Source organism: Schistocerca gregaria, chromosome X, assembly GCF_023897955.1.
Source record: "Schistocerca gregaria isolate iqSchGreg1 chromosome X, iqSchGreg1.2, whole genome shotgun sequence".
Classification (NCBI taxonomy): Eukaryota; Metazoa; Arthropoda; class Insecta; order Orthoptera; family Acrididae; genus Schistocerca; species Schistocerca gregaria.
This window is the reverse complement of record NC_064931.1, coordinates 602,781,685-602,799,550: the sequence shown is the minus strand read 5'-3', so window position 1 is coordinate 602,799,550 and position 17,866 is coordinate 602,781,685. Positions and strand designations below refer to the sequence as shown.

The 17,866-nt window shown below is 39.3% G+C and overlaps 1 protein-coding gene across 6 annotated transcripts in view; it reads left to right on the top strand.

Annotated features, from left to right (window-relative positions):
- LOC126297586 (rho GTPase-activating protein 190) overlaps positions 1 to 17,866 on the top strand; it is a 296,415-nt gene that overhangs the window by 140,743 nt on the left and 137,806 nt on the right. For all 6 annotated transcript variants that reach the window (XM_049988556.1, XM_049988559.1, XM_049988558.1 and 3 more), the window contains exon 17: positions 10,611 to 10,819. In XM_049988556.1, coding sequence (XP_049844513.1) covers positions 10,611 to 10,819 — 209 coding nt within the window. The remainder of the gene's footprint in view (positions 1 to 10,610; positions 10,820 to 17,866) is intronic.

Here is a 17,866-nt window from a genome sequence, read left to right as displayed (position 1 = left end):
ATTTAAATATTAATGCAGTCATCATTTTCTTATTCCTATTGCAATCCATTCCTTCCAGATGATTCTGGTGGTGTACTGTACCAGCCTTGTTGGTAGCTGTATTTGTTTGCTTACAGAAAACATTTTATATCCCTTTGTTATGTATGAAATGCATGTCCATGAAATTTTGTATGTAACATTTTTGGCAACTGATTTAGCTTTTTGAACACTCCAGATTTTGCTCATTTTGTACTGAACTGTATAATATGATTTCTATGTGTATGTTGACAAAGTTAAAAGTACATGTGTATTGAAAGAAGTAAACAGAGGACCACCAGAAGACATATAACTTTTGTAGTTAGTTGCAGTTCAGATTTACTGTAGCATATCATTGACGAGGTAAATTTAGAGAATACCTGAAACATAGTCTACTGCAAACCTGCTACATGTTGCTTTCTTCATTTCACTACAATTATCATCTAAAAGCATACTGCCAGACTGCTATTTTCCAGTTATGTTTTCTTTTATTATCTCCATTATACATTCATCAGTATGTACCTATATTCTTTGGAAATATTTAGTATAGGCTGTGTTGGACAGCTGTTACATAAGAAAGTTAAAAAATTGCATTATAAAATACACAGCTAAACCACCTTTTTTTAAAAAACTGAAGTCAATCGATTTTGCGCCAACATCAGACCGTCTTCTGTCCTCAAAAGCAACTCAGCTATGCCTAATCACAACTGCAATACCAATTGTAACTTACAGACTGCTCCATTACCATTATTAACTGTCGTGCACATCCTTTATGTCCAGCCAAGTCAACATCAATATAATTGTGTTCACCTTGTTATCATGTTTTGAGCTGACAAAGCAGGGTACACACAACCATCTCTGATACTGACTGGACATAAAGGTTATACGTCGACAGTTAATAATAGTAGTTGAACAGTCTATAAGTTGCAGTTGGTATTGCAACTGTGAGAATGCATAGCTGGTAGCTTTTGATACCCAAAGATGGTGTGATGTTGGAGCAAAAATGATTATCTTCAATAAAAATAGTGCTAGAGCTGTGTATTTTATAATGCACATTTTAACATTCACATCCTTTATGCTGATTTTTTTGGGTTCAATGTTTTATGTAGTTATTGAGGTTAATATCATTTCTTGTAATTCTGATGTGTTTAACAAATTGTCCAAGTTTTAGTCTCTCCCTTTTATCTATAGGATCATACGTTAGAAACAGAAATAAGGCATATCAATTAAGTCAATTGAATGTGCTAAAATAAGATGAATGACTCATTGGTGATAAAATCAGTGAAAATTCAATAATACGAAATGATACCAGTACAAACCATCCAGTTATGCTGAACCTGGAATGTAATGAACTTGTAGTGACAATCGAAGATCTGTGCTAGACTGAGATCTGAACCTGGGTTTTCTGCATAATCCCAGCAGAGGCCTTAACCATAAGGTTATCTGAGAATGTCTCCAGACCAGACTCAAACTTTCATTGTCACTGATATGTCCATCTATTATTTCCAAACACTACTATCAGAAATTTTCCCCTGGGGACAAATTAGAATAGCATTACTGGGTGAACGAACTTGGAGGAACATTGTGATCTACCGTGTCATGAGGGTTATGTGAAATGCACTGAAATAAAATTAATGAATTGATGAAGGTGCACAGACTATTTATCAAAAGTTTATGTGCAGAACTCTGTCGCTACCATTCTGTCAGTGATTAAAGGTGTAATCAGTATCAGTATTGTACTTTCAGATAGTAGTTGTTTAACCTTTTATTGGCTAACAGTATGAAATTTTAGCATTATTGTTTAAATGATGTCACTCTAATTCTGGCAAAATGTGTGGTTGAACATCATCTGAGCCAGTCATTAATTTGAATATAATGTAAGGGGACTTGACTTTGAACAGTAAGCATTTTCACTCCATGTTTTGAGAGGACATTACTCGTGATGTATAACACTTTCAAAATTATGATTTTATGTCAACACTGAATGGCAGTAGGAAAAGCATAATGAAAAAAGTGTTTGTTTACATGTGATAACTTAATTATTAGAAAAAATTGTGTACTTGATGAATTTTGAAAGCAAATTTTAGTTTTGGTGCCATTAGCCATGGCATCGTGTCCAGTATCACTCAAATTGTGACAGGCTTCTCTCAACATCCAAACAAATAAGTTATGAGTAGCAGCCGGTAGTTTGGAGTATATCTGAATGAACAAGAAATTATTTTACATAACCATTTTCTTTTCTTTATTTTTTTGTTTTAAGAAGTGACAACAGTAATGATATGTTATTTATCCAAATCCACATATTGCTGGTAAATATTAAGCATAATACAAAGACCCCTCGTAAACTTCATTTTGAGAGAAATTCGATTAATAAAGCTGAAATCATTGTGAAAATATATGTACATTAAATACTGAAAATGTTTCTAGAAAATTAGGAAAAAAATACATTGTGACTTTTTCATGCCGTATGGCTCTTTAAGTGCCTTCCACCTGCATATTCTGGTTGAAAAGCTGATTTTCTTTCCTTGGCAATCTTTTTCCAAAGTCCCGTCCTTCATCTGGACTCCTTGATAGTGGCTTCAGCAGATATTTCTTCTTTGGTCATTTGCAGAAAATCAAGACAGTCAAAGATATTATCATGTTATTCTCTTTAGATGCCTAAATTATTTATTATTTTAATCTTGCTAATCACACTATGTATTGAAACATATTACTGAAGTAATCACAACTGTTGTCTGAACTTTACAAGCAACTAGGACTGTTTTCAGTACTCACTGCCATATCCATCTGTTGAAACTTTCTTTGTGGTTTTTCATGCTGTCATGTACACATTTGCCGAGCAATTTGGAATTTACAAGTTCCTTGCATATTTTCTACATTGACTGCATTCTTTTCCTGTTGCATCACTCAGCCACTTACACCATGAGGCCTCCCTTTTTGACAGAGTCCATGTAATGTGTTCTGGGCTGTAGTAAAAATTTAGGGTACAAAGTTGCCAATACAGTTTTTTCTCATTTTGTGCAAATCCCCCACATTTCTTCTTATTACTAACTCATAAAACTGAGTCAAATTGTTTATTTCTCTCTATGTAAGATTACAAGGTGTTCCATATGTAAGATTCTTCCTACTGAAGTATTTACACAGGTTTCTCAACTTGGCTCCCATTCAGTTCTGAAAGGGTCCAGCTCCCCTATTTTAACATTATAACATGGTCTGTCATTAATTATACTTACATGGCCTTTAAAATCTAATGTATAATAAAGTTTGCATTTGTAAACACTGCCAGGTGCTTCTCATGATCCATGGATAAATCTTCCATGTCATGCCTGGTAATTGTTACAGTTTTAAATTTGTTGGCTATAAAACTCAGGTTTAATATTAAATATCTTAACACTTGCCATTTTTAACACCACAAACAGAGAAATGAAACTGCAAAAGCAAAATCACATGCTACAGATGTTCACAACAGAATCTTGATTCGTGACAAAAATAATAAAAACTGTGTGTGTGTGTGTGTGTGTGTGTGTGTGTGTGTGTGTGAGAGCTTTGCTACAGGGTTGCTGCCTTCTTGAAGACTCTGTGGAAATATTCTGCCAGCGTGACTGTCAGAACTCAAGAAAAATCAGTTTTTCTATTTGGAGTGCATATTCACTGAATTGAAGTCTCTGCTCATGTGCAGTCTTTTATTCAAACCAAAGACCAAAGAAATAGTGCTAATGTTCATAAACAATACATTTCTTAATATCAGAAGACATTGCATATTCTCACAGAACACAAAAGAAAAATTTGGTTTCTTTGTCCAGGTTCACATCCAGGTCTCCTTAGCATTTGTTGTCAGATTCATTGCAGAACATCTAGAGCAGTTTCCCTTACCCATCATTGATAAACAGTCTGAACAATGTAATGCATGGCAGAGAGTACAAGATTAGTCTGGGAATGATTCAACAGTAGTTGCATCCATTAACTGGTAAACCATAATATGTTCAGTGTGCTGAATGCTGTACATTGCCAAATTTGTCGTATCTCAGTTTATAACCATCTGTATTTCATACATGTACCACAGTATCATGGTTGTTGATCACAAGATATAAATGTTATTTTTTTGTAACCTGCAATAGGATTGGAAATTTGTTTGTAGCTCGTGGTCTAGTGGTTAGCATTGCTGCCTCTGGATCACAGGGTCCCGGGTTTGATTCCCAGCCAGGTCATGAATTTTCTATGCCTGGGGATTTGGTGTTTGTGTTGTCCTCATAATTTCACCATCATCATTTGGGAAAAATGGTGAGACAGGACTGTGAAAAGATTGGGGATTTGTACAGATGCTGATAAGAGCATCGTTGAGTACCCCACAAACCAGTCATCATCATCATCATCATCATCATCATCATCATCATCATCATCACCACCACCACCGTCACCATCATCGTCATCATTAGGATTGGAAATTAAATAAATGTGAATCTGAGGAAGGATTTTTCTTTTTGTACACTCTTACATGTATTGACTATTTTTCGACATAATCTCTATGATGATTGAGACATGCTGTAATAGTGCTTCACCTTTTCTATCCCCTCTGAAACAGTTTATCTTGTCACCTGTATGGACCAACAGAAGTGTGTCATCAATGGTAAAATTCCTGTGATTACAGGTGTGGATGTTAGAATAAATACCTTACTCAGACAGACTGTTTTGAAAGAGGTAAGTAAATATAGTGCCGCACACAAAGTATTTTGTTTCAATAAGTATGGTGGGTTACAATGTTAGAGAACAGCTAAACAAAGTTGACTAGCTTTTTGTACTATTCTGAGCATTGAAGGCCATAAACTTTCAACCTTTCCTGCAGCGAAAATTTAGAGAAAGTAGTTGCAGTCATGTATGCTAAAAATAACATCAAGTTCAAATCATTTGAAACAATTAGTTTCCACTTTTATCAACAATTGATAGTATGTGCTTGTGAACTGCTGATACCAGAAAACTTATTTGTAATTATTACATTGTATAGATCCTCACTTGGTGATCTTCAGATGTTTCTAGAAAAAATTGATTCGTTATTATGCCACCTAGCAGATAAATGATGCAATTGATAATCTGATGTGATTTTAATAATTATTTTGTGAAGGATTAGGTAAATGATGTGGTAATGTTATTTAACATTTATAACCTGAATCCTGTTCTTGAGTTTTCCACCAGAATTGTGTTGGACAGCAGAGTGCTAAGAGACAACATATTTGTTGGTGAACCTTCACTCAATTGTGTAACTGTGTATCCAGCTGTGAATGGCCTCTGTGGTCATGGTGCACATCTAACCATATTTAATAACTTGCCTAATCACAATAAAGTGGTGTCATGTAAAACAGAATGATTAAACAAAAGACCATATAAAGTTCCAACGCAGCCTTACAGGAAACTGATTGAAGTGATGTGTATAACTTGATATATGTCCTTTCTAAATTTGGTAGATTTCTATCAGTCTTTAACAGCTACTTTACAAAAAAAACAAAAAACACAATAAAGTATGGAATTAATAAGGCATTTAAAAAGTGGCGGGTCACAAAAGGTTGTAATGTTGTTGAATATGTGCAGGGGAAAAAGGATAATTGTATGAAATTGTACTACAAAAAGCAAAGATATAGATTTAATGCCATATTATAAGAAATGCTGTTTGATCTAAGAAATGCTGTTTGATCATAAGGAAAATGATTAAAATTAAAATCATGTCTGGTCATAATAAAACTTCATTAGAGATGCAAAAGAAGGTATTTAACCTATTCAGCTCTATATAATGTCGAAATTAGTAATGCAGACAATAGAAATAAATATCTGTAGGAAATGTTAAAGGAAAAATGAGAAGATCATTTAGATAATGTGATTTTTAAGATAGTCTGAATAGTAAGTGATAGCAGTCAAATAACAACAGTGTTTGGTAACAAACTCATGGGTGTGGCTCAGGAGATTGATGTGGACAGTTCAAGAGATAAGACAATAGAATAATTGCTGGAAGCAGTGTCACAAATATGCAGCTAAATTACAAATGCTTCAAGATCTGTCAAAGAAGCTAAGAATATAATTACCTTGTTCAAAGGCAAAAACTCCCAAAGATTTATTGATACCCGAGTAACTTACTAAAATTCTGGTCTTCACAGTATTTGTTATACATAAAAAAATCTGTTGTCATATGTCAAAAGAATGAGAAATGGATCTCTTTCCTGACCGTTTGATTATTATAATCAAACCTAATGGAGAAATTTCAACATTAAAAGTACAAATAAATTTTTTTTTTGAAAAATGGGTTTTCTGCAAATGGACTGTCATTAAAATTGTGTAATATGTGATCCATATAATTCTGTACTTGGTGGGCATTTATATTGATAAAAACCTAAACTGCAAGTTATGTGTCACAGGTCTTAACACATTGCATACCCACTGCTGTGCCACAGTTATTTTTCAGTTGTCAGTGATTTTCGTAAGATGTGCGCAGAACGAGTGTGCCATCTTTATTTGTACATAGCTGCACTTACCAGTGTCTAATGCTGATGAAACTTGGAAGACATGTTTGTATGATGTTCTAATATTCTTGAAAGGTGTGATACCTCTGGAAACACATGCCTTTACATAACAGTACTTCACAAAACTGGCAGTAGTGACCTGTTTCACTTCCTTTACGATGTGTTGCACAAACTCTGCAATGTCATGCTGGAAATTTCCTTTTTCCACTTCCCACAATAGTCTGAATAGTATGTTATTTCATGTTCCCTGATAATCTATGAGGTGGGTCCTTAGCAGGTTCTCGTTTTGTAGTTCAGTTTGCTTCAGTTTCCTCCACAGTTGCGGCACCAACTTGATAACTTGTCTAGGCTCTTGCAACTTCCTTTAGGAACATTTTATATATGTTTTGTTTATCTGAATTTACGTTTCTGTATGCTTTGTATGTGTAAACAAAGCACAATTGATTAGAAACAATACTACTTTCTTTGTAATTTTTTTTGTTTTTTTTGTTTTAAGCATTCTCGCACAATATGAAATATATTGATCAGCTCTATCCATGCCTTTGTTAAATTTTTTTTGTACATCACAATACATTTTGGTTTTCTATACAATTTCCCCTTGGTGTATGTTTTTTGTCCCCCCTCCCTGCCCCACCCGTCACATGTTTGTACGCATTGAGGATTGTTTTATCATTCTCGCCTCCCTTATCTCTTTCCATGCCTGCAGCAAAATGTCACCTTGTTTTTGATATGTTGTGTCACCTTTCTTTAGCGATTTGGCTTCTGTTTGTAGACATTGAGGTAGACCTCTGTTTATTTGTATTGTACGGCAAACTCTTGTTTTCCTTTCTGGAAATGTTTTGGCAATAGCTTACTATTGTAATAATTTTCTTTATAAACATGGTACCACATGCCAATGTGAGTTGAAAGTACAGAGAGAATAGTGTCTTGAAGCTTTTTTTATTTCCCCAGTGTGTATTTCAAGATTGGAGATATAGCCACTTACACTTTCACAAACCATACGAACAAGCAAACCATATCTGATAAGTTTTTCTGTATTATATGTCCATGATGTCATTGATTCATCAAGAGAAATCTCCTGTTCAGGTTTCTATATGGTCTTAAATTTATCTAGATGGTAACTTAAGCACAGGTTCAATTTTGTAGAGAGTGTTTTCCTGACCATTCTGCAAGGAATTGTCGTTGAAAAGTCACAATTTCCATATCTGCTCAAATCAATTTCTGTTCATTAGCTTGCCAAAAATTGGTGTCTCTATTAGAGGATCTATTGACCGTTGGTCCTTCAGATAACCTGTTGGCTGGTTGCTGCATTTATTCAGTTAGTTATATACTAACCAATATGTTCCACATGATAGATAGAAAGATATCACAGTTCTGATCCATGGAACGTGTAAATAAATAAATAAGAAAAAGTGCTCTGCAATTTCTCAGGGCATAATGTTGCAAAGAAATACGAAATGGAATGAGCACGTAAAAACTGTGGTAGGGATGGTGGATGGTGAATGGTCGACTTAGTTTCATTAGGAGAATTTTAGGGAAGAATGGTTCAACTGTAAAGGAGACCACATGTAGGACACTGGTGCAACCTAGTCTTGAGTACTGCTTGAATGTTTGGGATTCGTATAAGGTTGGATCAAAGGCAGACATTGAAGCTATTCAGAGGCAGGCAGCTAGATTTGTTACCGGTAGGTTCAGACGACACGTGTTAGAGATATGCTTCAGGCATTCAAATGGGAATTCCTGGATGGAGGGCAACATTCTTTTCGAGAATTTAGAGAACCTGCATTTGAAGCTGACTGCCAAATGATTCCAACATACACAGCGAGTAAGGACCATGAAGCTAAGATAAGAGAAATGAGGGCACATATGGAGGTATATAAGCAGTCATTCTTCCTTCACTCTATTTGCAAGTGGAACAGGAAAAGAAATGACTAGAAGTAGTACAGGATACCCTCTGCCATTCACAATATGGAGGCTTGCGGAGTATCGATATAAATGTAGATTTGTGGAAGGTAGCAGGACTTCACGCCATTGAGGATAACAGGGATATTATTGCTCTGACTGCCTATTACCGTCTTCAGATATGGAGGAGATAGTGTTACAGAAGAGGCTCTAGTTTGATGGTATTCTGTTTTTGAGGCATTGTTAAGTCTACACAGATCCATTCAAAACAGATAGGCTACTGTAATCCTCTGTCATTCAACGGCCCAATTTTGTGCATGTACATCAACTAGTTCATTGAGTCAATGGGAAGTAATGGGTCACTCTACCTAGTACTTTGAGATTTATGTGACTTAAATTATTTTCTTGAAATGGAATAATAGTCTACGCAGATCAGGAATTGCAGGGCACAGTGATATCGTGATGTGACAGATTGGTGGCAATCTTTCTGCAGAGGGGATAGGAAAACTGTTACACCATTGTGACAAATATATGTCACCATAGCAAGTACAGTGAGCAATATTCATGTAATATTTACTTATAACCCTTTCTGATATGTGAAACTGAATGGAAAAGAATTGCGTTTGTATGTGGTTTTAGAGTTGTGTCATTGCAGAAGTAAGACTCTGTGGGAACAGGTGTAGGAGGGGCATTGAAATAAGTAATCCGTATTGTACAATATCGAAACAGGAAGAGACATCTTGTATACTAAGACACTCTTGCTATCAACACTGATAATGAAGAAAGGCAACAATTGAAATTTTTACTGCACACAATAATTCATGGATATCATTTGTAATATATGGGTTGATTTCCATAAATGAAAGAAAAATCATAAAATTTATAACAACTTTAATATTTATTTCCAGATATGATGAAACTTGGCTGTGTGTAGTACAAAATCAGCAAAACATGAAAAAGTTTTTAGCTTGTAGTATATTTCAAATATGCAAAATAGATGTGCCAGTGATATACCGCAAGGAACATCAGTACAGATTGTGATTATTCAGGGCAACCATACACCAAATACAATGGTGTGTGTTGCTGTTACTGGTGGTACCTGTGAGCACCAAAGGAAGTGAATGTAGTTGCACTAGCTAACTTATATGTAACACATCATGAATGTGGAGAGGATTTTGAGTAGCAGTATGCCTCTTTAGAGTATATTATGTGCAATTCAGGTCAAGACGTTGAGTTCGTAGCTACATGTGCAGAATAATTGCTGTTAGGAGTATTTATGAGATGAACTGTGTGTGATTGAGTATTCTGGCCCAATAGAAAATAAGTTATAATTTACTGCTGTGGTGTAAATACCTAAGCTTTAAGACAGCCCTCTCACAGTGATAATTCTACATAGAAAAAATGAATATCTGTGCATCTACTTTAATGTATGGCACCTTACAAATGGACAATGCTTCATGTAAAAGACATTCCTTTTGCTTGTTTGATAAATGATACAGAGCAAGATAGTTCAGTGGATAAGGAACTACACTCCCATTTGGGAAGAGCATGATCCTATAACTACCTGAAATACGCACCTAAATAATGGACTAGTTTGTTTGAAGTAACCACAACTGATTTATGTACCCCACTGATGTCCAGTTGTTTGTGTTTCACCTCAAAGGACCTTAGTGTTGCCAAGGTGCTGAACAATATCCTCCCTTATTGCCTTTTCAGGTGAGTGATATTCATGTAATATTTACTTATATCCCTTTCTGATATGTGAAACTGAATGGAAACCCGTGAGCACATTTTCTTGATGATGTACCTGTGGTCTGAAATTTTTGCCACATGATGAACATTTGACCAACCAGCCAAGTTAGTGAGCAAAGCTAGTGAGGTTAGAAGATACCCGAGATCATGTCAGTTACTGCTATATATTATTGTGGGATCACTATTTTGTGATTTTTCTCTAATTTATGGAAAGCAGTATATTTTAACCTTTTAATTTCATCTTCATATGATATTAAGGTATATTACTTTGTATAGTTTAGAAAATATCTTTCACATGGATGACATGTGGAGTTTATTTTTATAAGTCACTATTATGTATACCTCTTGGTATAACTACCTAACATCTGACTTTGTTTCATTGTGTGTAGTCAATTAAAACATCAGTTTATGAGAAATAATCTTTTTATTTATCAGGAGTGGGTCAGAGATCTATGAAAGACTTCCTACAGATGCATCATTGGCAGATGATCTGAATGAACCTTTGTCATCAACATTTCCAGAAGACCGTTTACTTAGCCCTAGTGATGACAGTGAGATCTATTCCCATGTAGATATGTATGGAAGAGACAATGAACCTCTCCTTAAATCAAGAGAGACGAAGAATGCAGATAAATTGCAACAAGGTTAGTCAATCTATTACCTAATATAACAGCTGATGATGTATTGCCTAATTTATAGTTTTTAAATCAGTTAACTTATTTATTTGTTTAATGAGCACAGCATGTGTTTGATGGTCGTAGGATTTTAAGTAATGTCAGTGGAGCAGTGAAATGTAGACATTGTGAATGAGTTAATTTACTCTGTAAATGGCAGCAGCTCTGCAGCAAACAATTTAGTTTTTGTTCATAGAGGGAGACACTGACATTATCTGCACAGACAATAAGTATGTGTGGCGTAAACTGAAGTGCACATTATTGTTGTTATTATTATTACTATTATTCCAATTCTTTGTCCCAAGAGCAGGTAGAATTTTATATATGTAGTAGCCAGACAAGCAAACAAGCAAATCCCACAGGATTAAAATGGGGTAAAAAATTATTCTGATATAGGAAGAAGACTGGTATCATGAGTAAAGTGAAAATAATGACACAGGTTAAAAGATTTATTTTTGATCACTAGTGTTCCTTAAAGAAATTACCCAGTTGATATAAGGGAAACATTGACAGAAACCCACAGGCAAAAGAAACAGTAGGATAATATATTCTGTGAGGATGCTTAAAAAATTAATAGGAGATTGGGAGGTAACACTAAAATTAAAGCAGTCCTCTTTTCAGAAACTTGTTCCTTAATGACCTCTGTCTCAGTAAGACCTTAAACTCTAACTTCCATTCTTTCTTCTCGCATTAGTTTCGTGTAAATTCAGAATCATAAAGTAAACAAATTGTATTTCATGTTTCTAAAGGTATAAAGTTTTAAGCAGTTCTGAAACGTTTGCATGGAATAAAATGCAACTTAAAATATGATGCAACAGAAATGCAGTATAACCCCGCTTTTACATTCCTGGAATTAAAATTTTCCCACTGTTCACATTTTTTATTGTTCCTGTCAAATTTCCTGTGCCCACAATGTTAATTCACACCAAATTTTGCGTCAACTTATTTATAATTTTCCTGCGACTTAGGCTTTATGAAAAAATGTATGTGGAAAAAAACTGACGTAAAATGGCACTGCCATGATCTTGGCCATCAAGTAGTCCTTACAGACATTATGTGGTTAAGTTTCTTGACACCAGGGTGTTCTACTTAGTGGATTTAAACCTGTAAACATGTAAAAAGTTGGATCGATTTGTGCCGTACCTCGTGCCACTGCCAAACTCTACTCTGCATGGTGGCTGTTAGGAGTAACTAGGTTCGTACAAATAAAGGTATCATGACCACTCACAACAATTTCCAACTGTATATACAGTTGTTGTAATCATCACAACTCTGTGAAACCATATTTAGAGTGTTTCGTCTTTTGGCCGCTTGTAGCGATAGTTGACACCTTCATTCAGTTTGAACTGCTCAGATGTCTTTGGGTTAAACACAGCACAAATGACATATATTCTCATGCTGAGCAAAACTTGTTTCAGGAATTTATTCTCGTTGTTAAGTTTTATTTTTTTTATTTTTATTTTTTTATATACACAAAAAGACTTGAATGTGTGTGGTTTTCTACATAACTGAGGAAGCACAGTACCAGATAACCTCAAATAGACGACTACAGTTGAAGAGATGCAGATCAACACATATGCAAACACCACATAAAATACTTATGTATATATTTGCACTGGATATTGAGAAATTTTTTTTGAAACACATGAAAAATAAGTAACTGATACAGTGTTTCATTATTTAAATAATGAATGACGGCTGCAGGCGTTCCTAAAACATCGATAATGACATGAAATTGAGTCAAATGTCTCTGCTTCCCAGTTATCAGTTTCCATTATATCAGCAGTTTTTATTAGGTGATAAACCATTGTTATAGAATAAACAAATCCATGATGCCTATTATGTGCAAATATATAAAGTGCAAAAATGCAAGGGGGCATCCTATTCATAACTTTTACAGCTTAAAATGTTATTGCCCACATTTTACCTTTTCCTGAATTTTACACCATTTTTTTTTTTTTTGAAGTCCATTGAAAAGTGTAAAAGTGGGGTTTGATGTGTATATTCTTAGAACATGAATGTGTTCTGTCTGGTGTCAGAAGGTGTGGAAGTCAATTGCATGCCAGAGGGTATGGACCTGGATACCCACTAGGGATCTCTGTGCTCCGGCGCGCACCTGCGCATTGAGCCTCTGTGTGTGTGTGTGTGTGTGTGTGTGTGTGTGTGTGTGTGTGTGTGTGTGTGTGTGTGCCACTCTCGACACCACATGAAGTCCGCTGACAGTTGCGTTCCCTGTGGTCATATATTTAGGCGGCTGCGCGGCACTACCCTGGCAGTCTGGTACTTGCCGTAGCTCACGTGTGCATCTTGGCTGTACTGTTTTCCAGTTCCATGTGTTGAGATACATACTGTCATCGTTTAGTGTGTTCCTGTGTTGTTATTGTCTTGCCGTGTTCATCACCTCAATCCTTGTCTGCTTGCTTGCTTGCATGCCTCATGTTGTGTCCTAGTCGGTCGTAGTGACTGTTGTCTCCTACATGTTCATCTGTCCTGTTTGTTCATAGTTAGCAATTCCTCCAGCAGCTCCCCCACCTGGCTGCTTCGCGTCTTCATTCTCGGAAATGCACTGGTCGCTCGTGGCTATAATATTGGCGACGAGCTAAATGGTTCAGTAGCATGGAGGCTAAGTTCGTCTGTCTCCTGGAGCAACAGCAGCAGATCATGTAGCAGCAGTGCCAGTTAGATGCCTTACAGCTATCATTGCAGTTGCTGATGGACAAACTCACGGCATGGGATGCCCTTCCACACCAGCTCCTGGGCGTTACGGTTTCTGATGCTTCCCAATGTGTGCCATCATTTCTGCCCTTTAATGACGCTAAGGAAGACTTTCAGGTCATGGATGACTCCCTACAGCAGTTGTTATTGTTGTCCTGGGCATCACCAGACACATTCTTTCTGCTCCGCAATTGTTTGGAAGTTGTTCCTCATGCTCCGCATTTTTGATGTGGACATTTGTTTCCAGATCGTTATGGGGGCCACCGTCTCCTCCATCAATCTGGTGACATTTATACGCCTGGGTTCCCCGGATCTGTCTCGCACCGTACGGTGCTGGTTCTGTCACTCTCTGTGGGCAGTTCTTGGTCTGGGCCACCTATAAACATATTCCCTGGCTCCTGACCATACTAGTGATTGACCATACCTTGGCTTCAAACATTTTTGGACTTGATGCTTTCACACTGTTTGGCTTTTCGATTTCTGACAAAGTTAAGGTCATTTCCTTTGCTGCCCATTCCAGAAACTCGATGATCTGTGCTCGGCCTATGCCTCTCTGTTTCAGTCTGACTTAAGGTGTGCTTCGGACTTCCAGGTGCACATTGCTCTCCGGCCAGATACTCAGACACAGTTCTTCCATACTTGATCTATTCTGGTGGCGTTACATCCAGCAGTCAAGCAAGAGCTCGATTGATTGCAGGCTGCTGGCATCATCGAGCCCCCTGAAAGCCAGTGCTTGGGTGACCCCATTAATGGTGATCAGGAAACCCAATGGCTCCCTTCGCCTATGTGGAGATTTCAGAGTTACAGTCAATGCACAGTCCCTGGTTTACACTTCTCCCATTCACCGGCAGGAAGACCTTCTCGCAAACTTGGGCACAGCGAGTACTTCTCTAAGATCGACTTGGCAGAGGCTTAACCTTAGATGAGGAATCCCAGAACATCGTTGTCATCAACATGCCTTTCGGCTTATGTAAATACAAGCACCTTCCATTTGGTATTTCCTTGGTACCGGTACCTGGAGCAGTTCACAAAGCCCATACCGGCATGTGTCAATTATCTCGATGACATCTTGGTCACTGGCGATACACACCGCAAGCATTTGCAAAACCTCAGTACCTTACATCATGCCATGCAAGCCGCAGGCTTATGCTGTGGGTTCAGTAAAGATGGCATTCATCTGTTGGCTTGCAACACAGTGGCCAACAACTCCCTTGCCCGCTCCAAGGATTTATCTGACCTCCAGGTTTTTTTTGGGCAAGGGTAACTACTACTTAAAGTTTTTACCCCAGGCTGCTATCGTTGCACAGCCCCAAAATCACTTGCATCACAAAAGGGTGCCTTTCAACTGGACTCTTACCTGTGATCAAGCTTTTCTCCACATGGAAATTTTATTCAAGTCTTCCCCTTGCCTGACTCCTTTTCCTTTCTCTCCAGACCACCCCTTGGTTGTGGCGGCCGATGCTTCAGCCTATGGTATTGCGGCAGCCCTGGCTGACAGGAATGAGGATGGCTCAGAACAGTCCATTGCATAAACTTCAAGACACCGTCCCCAGCACAGAGGAGCTATTCTCAGATTGAGAAAGAGGTTCTGGCAATTGTGTTTGCTATTCAAAAGCTTCATATCTAATTGTTTGGGACTGGGACAAAGGTCACTCTCCTCACTCATCACTAGCCTTTGGTTATCCTATTCACTCCCCCCCCCCCCCCCCCCACTCTCTCTCTCTCTCTGTCTCTCTCTCTATCTCTATCTGTCTCTCTCTCTATCTCTCTCTCTCTCTCTCTCTCTCTCTCTCTCTCTCTCTCTCTCTCTCTCCTCGCAGAGCGAACTGCTCAGTGTCTACAATGCTGGGTGCTGTTCTTATGCAATTACACTTATGCTATCCGATAGAAGTCCATCTCTTAACACTCCAGTGCAGATGCCTTGTCATGTCTCCCCTTGGGCCCTGATCCCAAGTTCGACCAGCAGGAAATCCTCTGCTTTCACATTGATGCGGCCCACCAGGATACACTGGACAGATTTCCTGTCACGGCTGCACAGGTTGCCTCTGCCACACACCAGGACCCCATTCTGTGACAGGTTCTCCGCTACATATTCCCTGTTGACTCATCTGACTCGCCAGATGAAAACTGAATTCAGCCTCTGGTGGCACCTCTCACACAGGTTCTCGGTTGTGGCAGGTGTCCTTCTGTTGTCTGCAGAGGCTGATGCCCATCAGGTGATCATCCCACCCGATTTGCGCCACCGCATCCTACGCTGGCTACACCGCAGACATTGGGGCATGTCCCAAATGAAGGCATTGGCTTGCCAGCATGTGTATTGGCCAAGCATCGATGGCAACATCAAACACTTGGTCCTTTGGTGCACGATGTGTGCGCATCACCAGACCAACCCTTCGCAATCATTTGCACCCTGGCCCACACCTTGCCAGCTCTGGGACCACATCCACCTCCATTTTGTGGACCCGTTCTTGAAGTCGATGTGTTTACTCATTGCGAATGCATACCCCAGATGGTTCAAATGGCACCCACCATGACTGATGCCACACTCATGACCTTGGCTCAGGTTCTCACCATTGAAGGCTTCCCCTGTACCTAGGCCTCCAATAATGGCCCCAATTCACGGCAGCCTCCTTCCACACATTCTGTGAGGATAACTGTACCAAACACGTCCGCAACCCTCCGTTCCATCTGTCCGCCAATGGCACAGCAGGCAGACGGGTCAGGACATTTAAACAACAGCTGACGAAAGTGGTCAAATCCTCTGCCACCACATCGGTCTTCGCCTTGTTCCTGAGCACTTATTACACCACACTGATTGATGGTCATAGTCCGGCCGAACCCCATCATGGGCAGCAACCATGGACCCTATTCCATCTACTGGCGCCATTGTTTTCTGAGCCCTGCTTCCGACCTTTGCAGTGCTACACCACAGCAGTCGTGGCCCATGGGTGGCGTGTGATATTGGTCCAGATACAGAAGGGGCTTGGTGCCGCCACTATAACCAACTCCAGCCTCGTATCCCTTCGTGGAACCTCACGTCCCCCAACCCCTCACCTCCTTCTGGTGTGCACAAGGCCCTCGAGTCAGCCCCACTGCCAATGGTCGCCATCTCCCCGAAGGCACGCCAACATCTCTTCCCACATCCACAAGGATCGGAGGCGCCGTGCTATGCCCTGCCCTCTGGTGACGTTTTGATGCATTTCACAGACTGCCCTCCCAACCTGCCAATGTCAGTTGACTTCACAGGGTCTCCCTCTGTTCCCTCCTTCCGCCCACCATAGTACCATCTGGGGATTTCTGCCTCTGTGCATAGGTTTCGGAAGATGCTGACGTTGAATGCGCTACAGAGGGTATGGACCTGAATATCCACTAGGGGTCTCTGCTCTGGCACGCACCTGCTCTGCGAGTGTGCCACTGTCCATACCACATGAAGTCCACAGCCAATCGCGTTTCCCATGGTCATGTATTTAGGCGGCCACGAGGTGCTGCCCTGACAGTCTGGTACCAGCCTTAGATCTCATGTGCATCTCGGTCGTACTGCATTTCAGTTCCGTGTGTTGGGATACATATTGTCGTTTGGAGTGTTCCTGCGTTGTTGTCGTCTTGCCTTGTTTATCACCACAGTTCTTGCTTGCTGGCCTCGTGTTATGTCCTGGTCGGTCATAGTGCGTTATCACCTACTTGTTCATCTGTCCTGTCTGTTCCTTGTTAGCAGTACCTCCAGCGGCTCCCCCTCCTGGCGGCTTCACGTCTCCATTCTCTGCCATGCACTGCTCGCCGGTTGCTCGCAACTATAACATTCTCATTTCATTGACAAGCCTAATGATGGTACCATCTCTCAATGGTTCTTCATCTACATCTACATCCATACTCTGCAAGCCACCTGACGGTGTGTGGCGGAGGGTACCTTGAGTACCTCTATTGGTTCTCCCTTCTATTTCAGTTTCTTATTGTTCATGGAAAGAAAGATGTGTGCGTGTGGGCTTTAAACTCTCTGATTTTATCCTCATGGTCTCTTCGCGAGATATATGTAGGAGGGAGCAATATACTGCTTGGCTCCTCAGTGAAGGTGTGTTCTCGAAACTTCAACAAAAGCCCGTACCCAGCTACTGAGCGTCTCTCCTGCAGAGTCTTCCACTGCAGTTTATCTATCGTCTCTGTAACACTTTCGTGATTACTCAATGATCCTGTATTGAAGCGTGCTGCTCTCCATTGGATCTTCTCTATCTCTTCTATAAACCCTATCTGGTACAGATCCCACACCGGTGAGCAGTATTCAAACAGTGGGCGAACAAATGTATA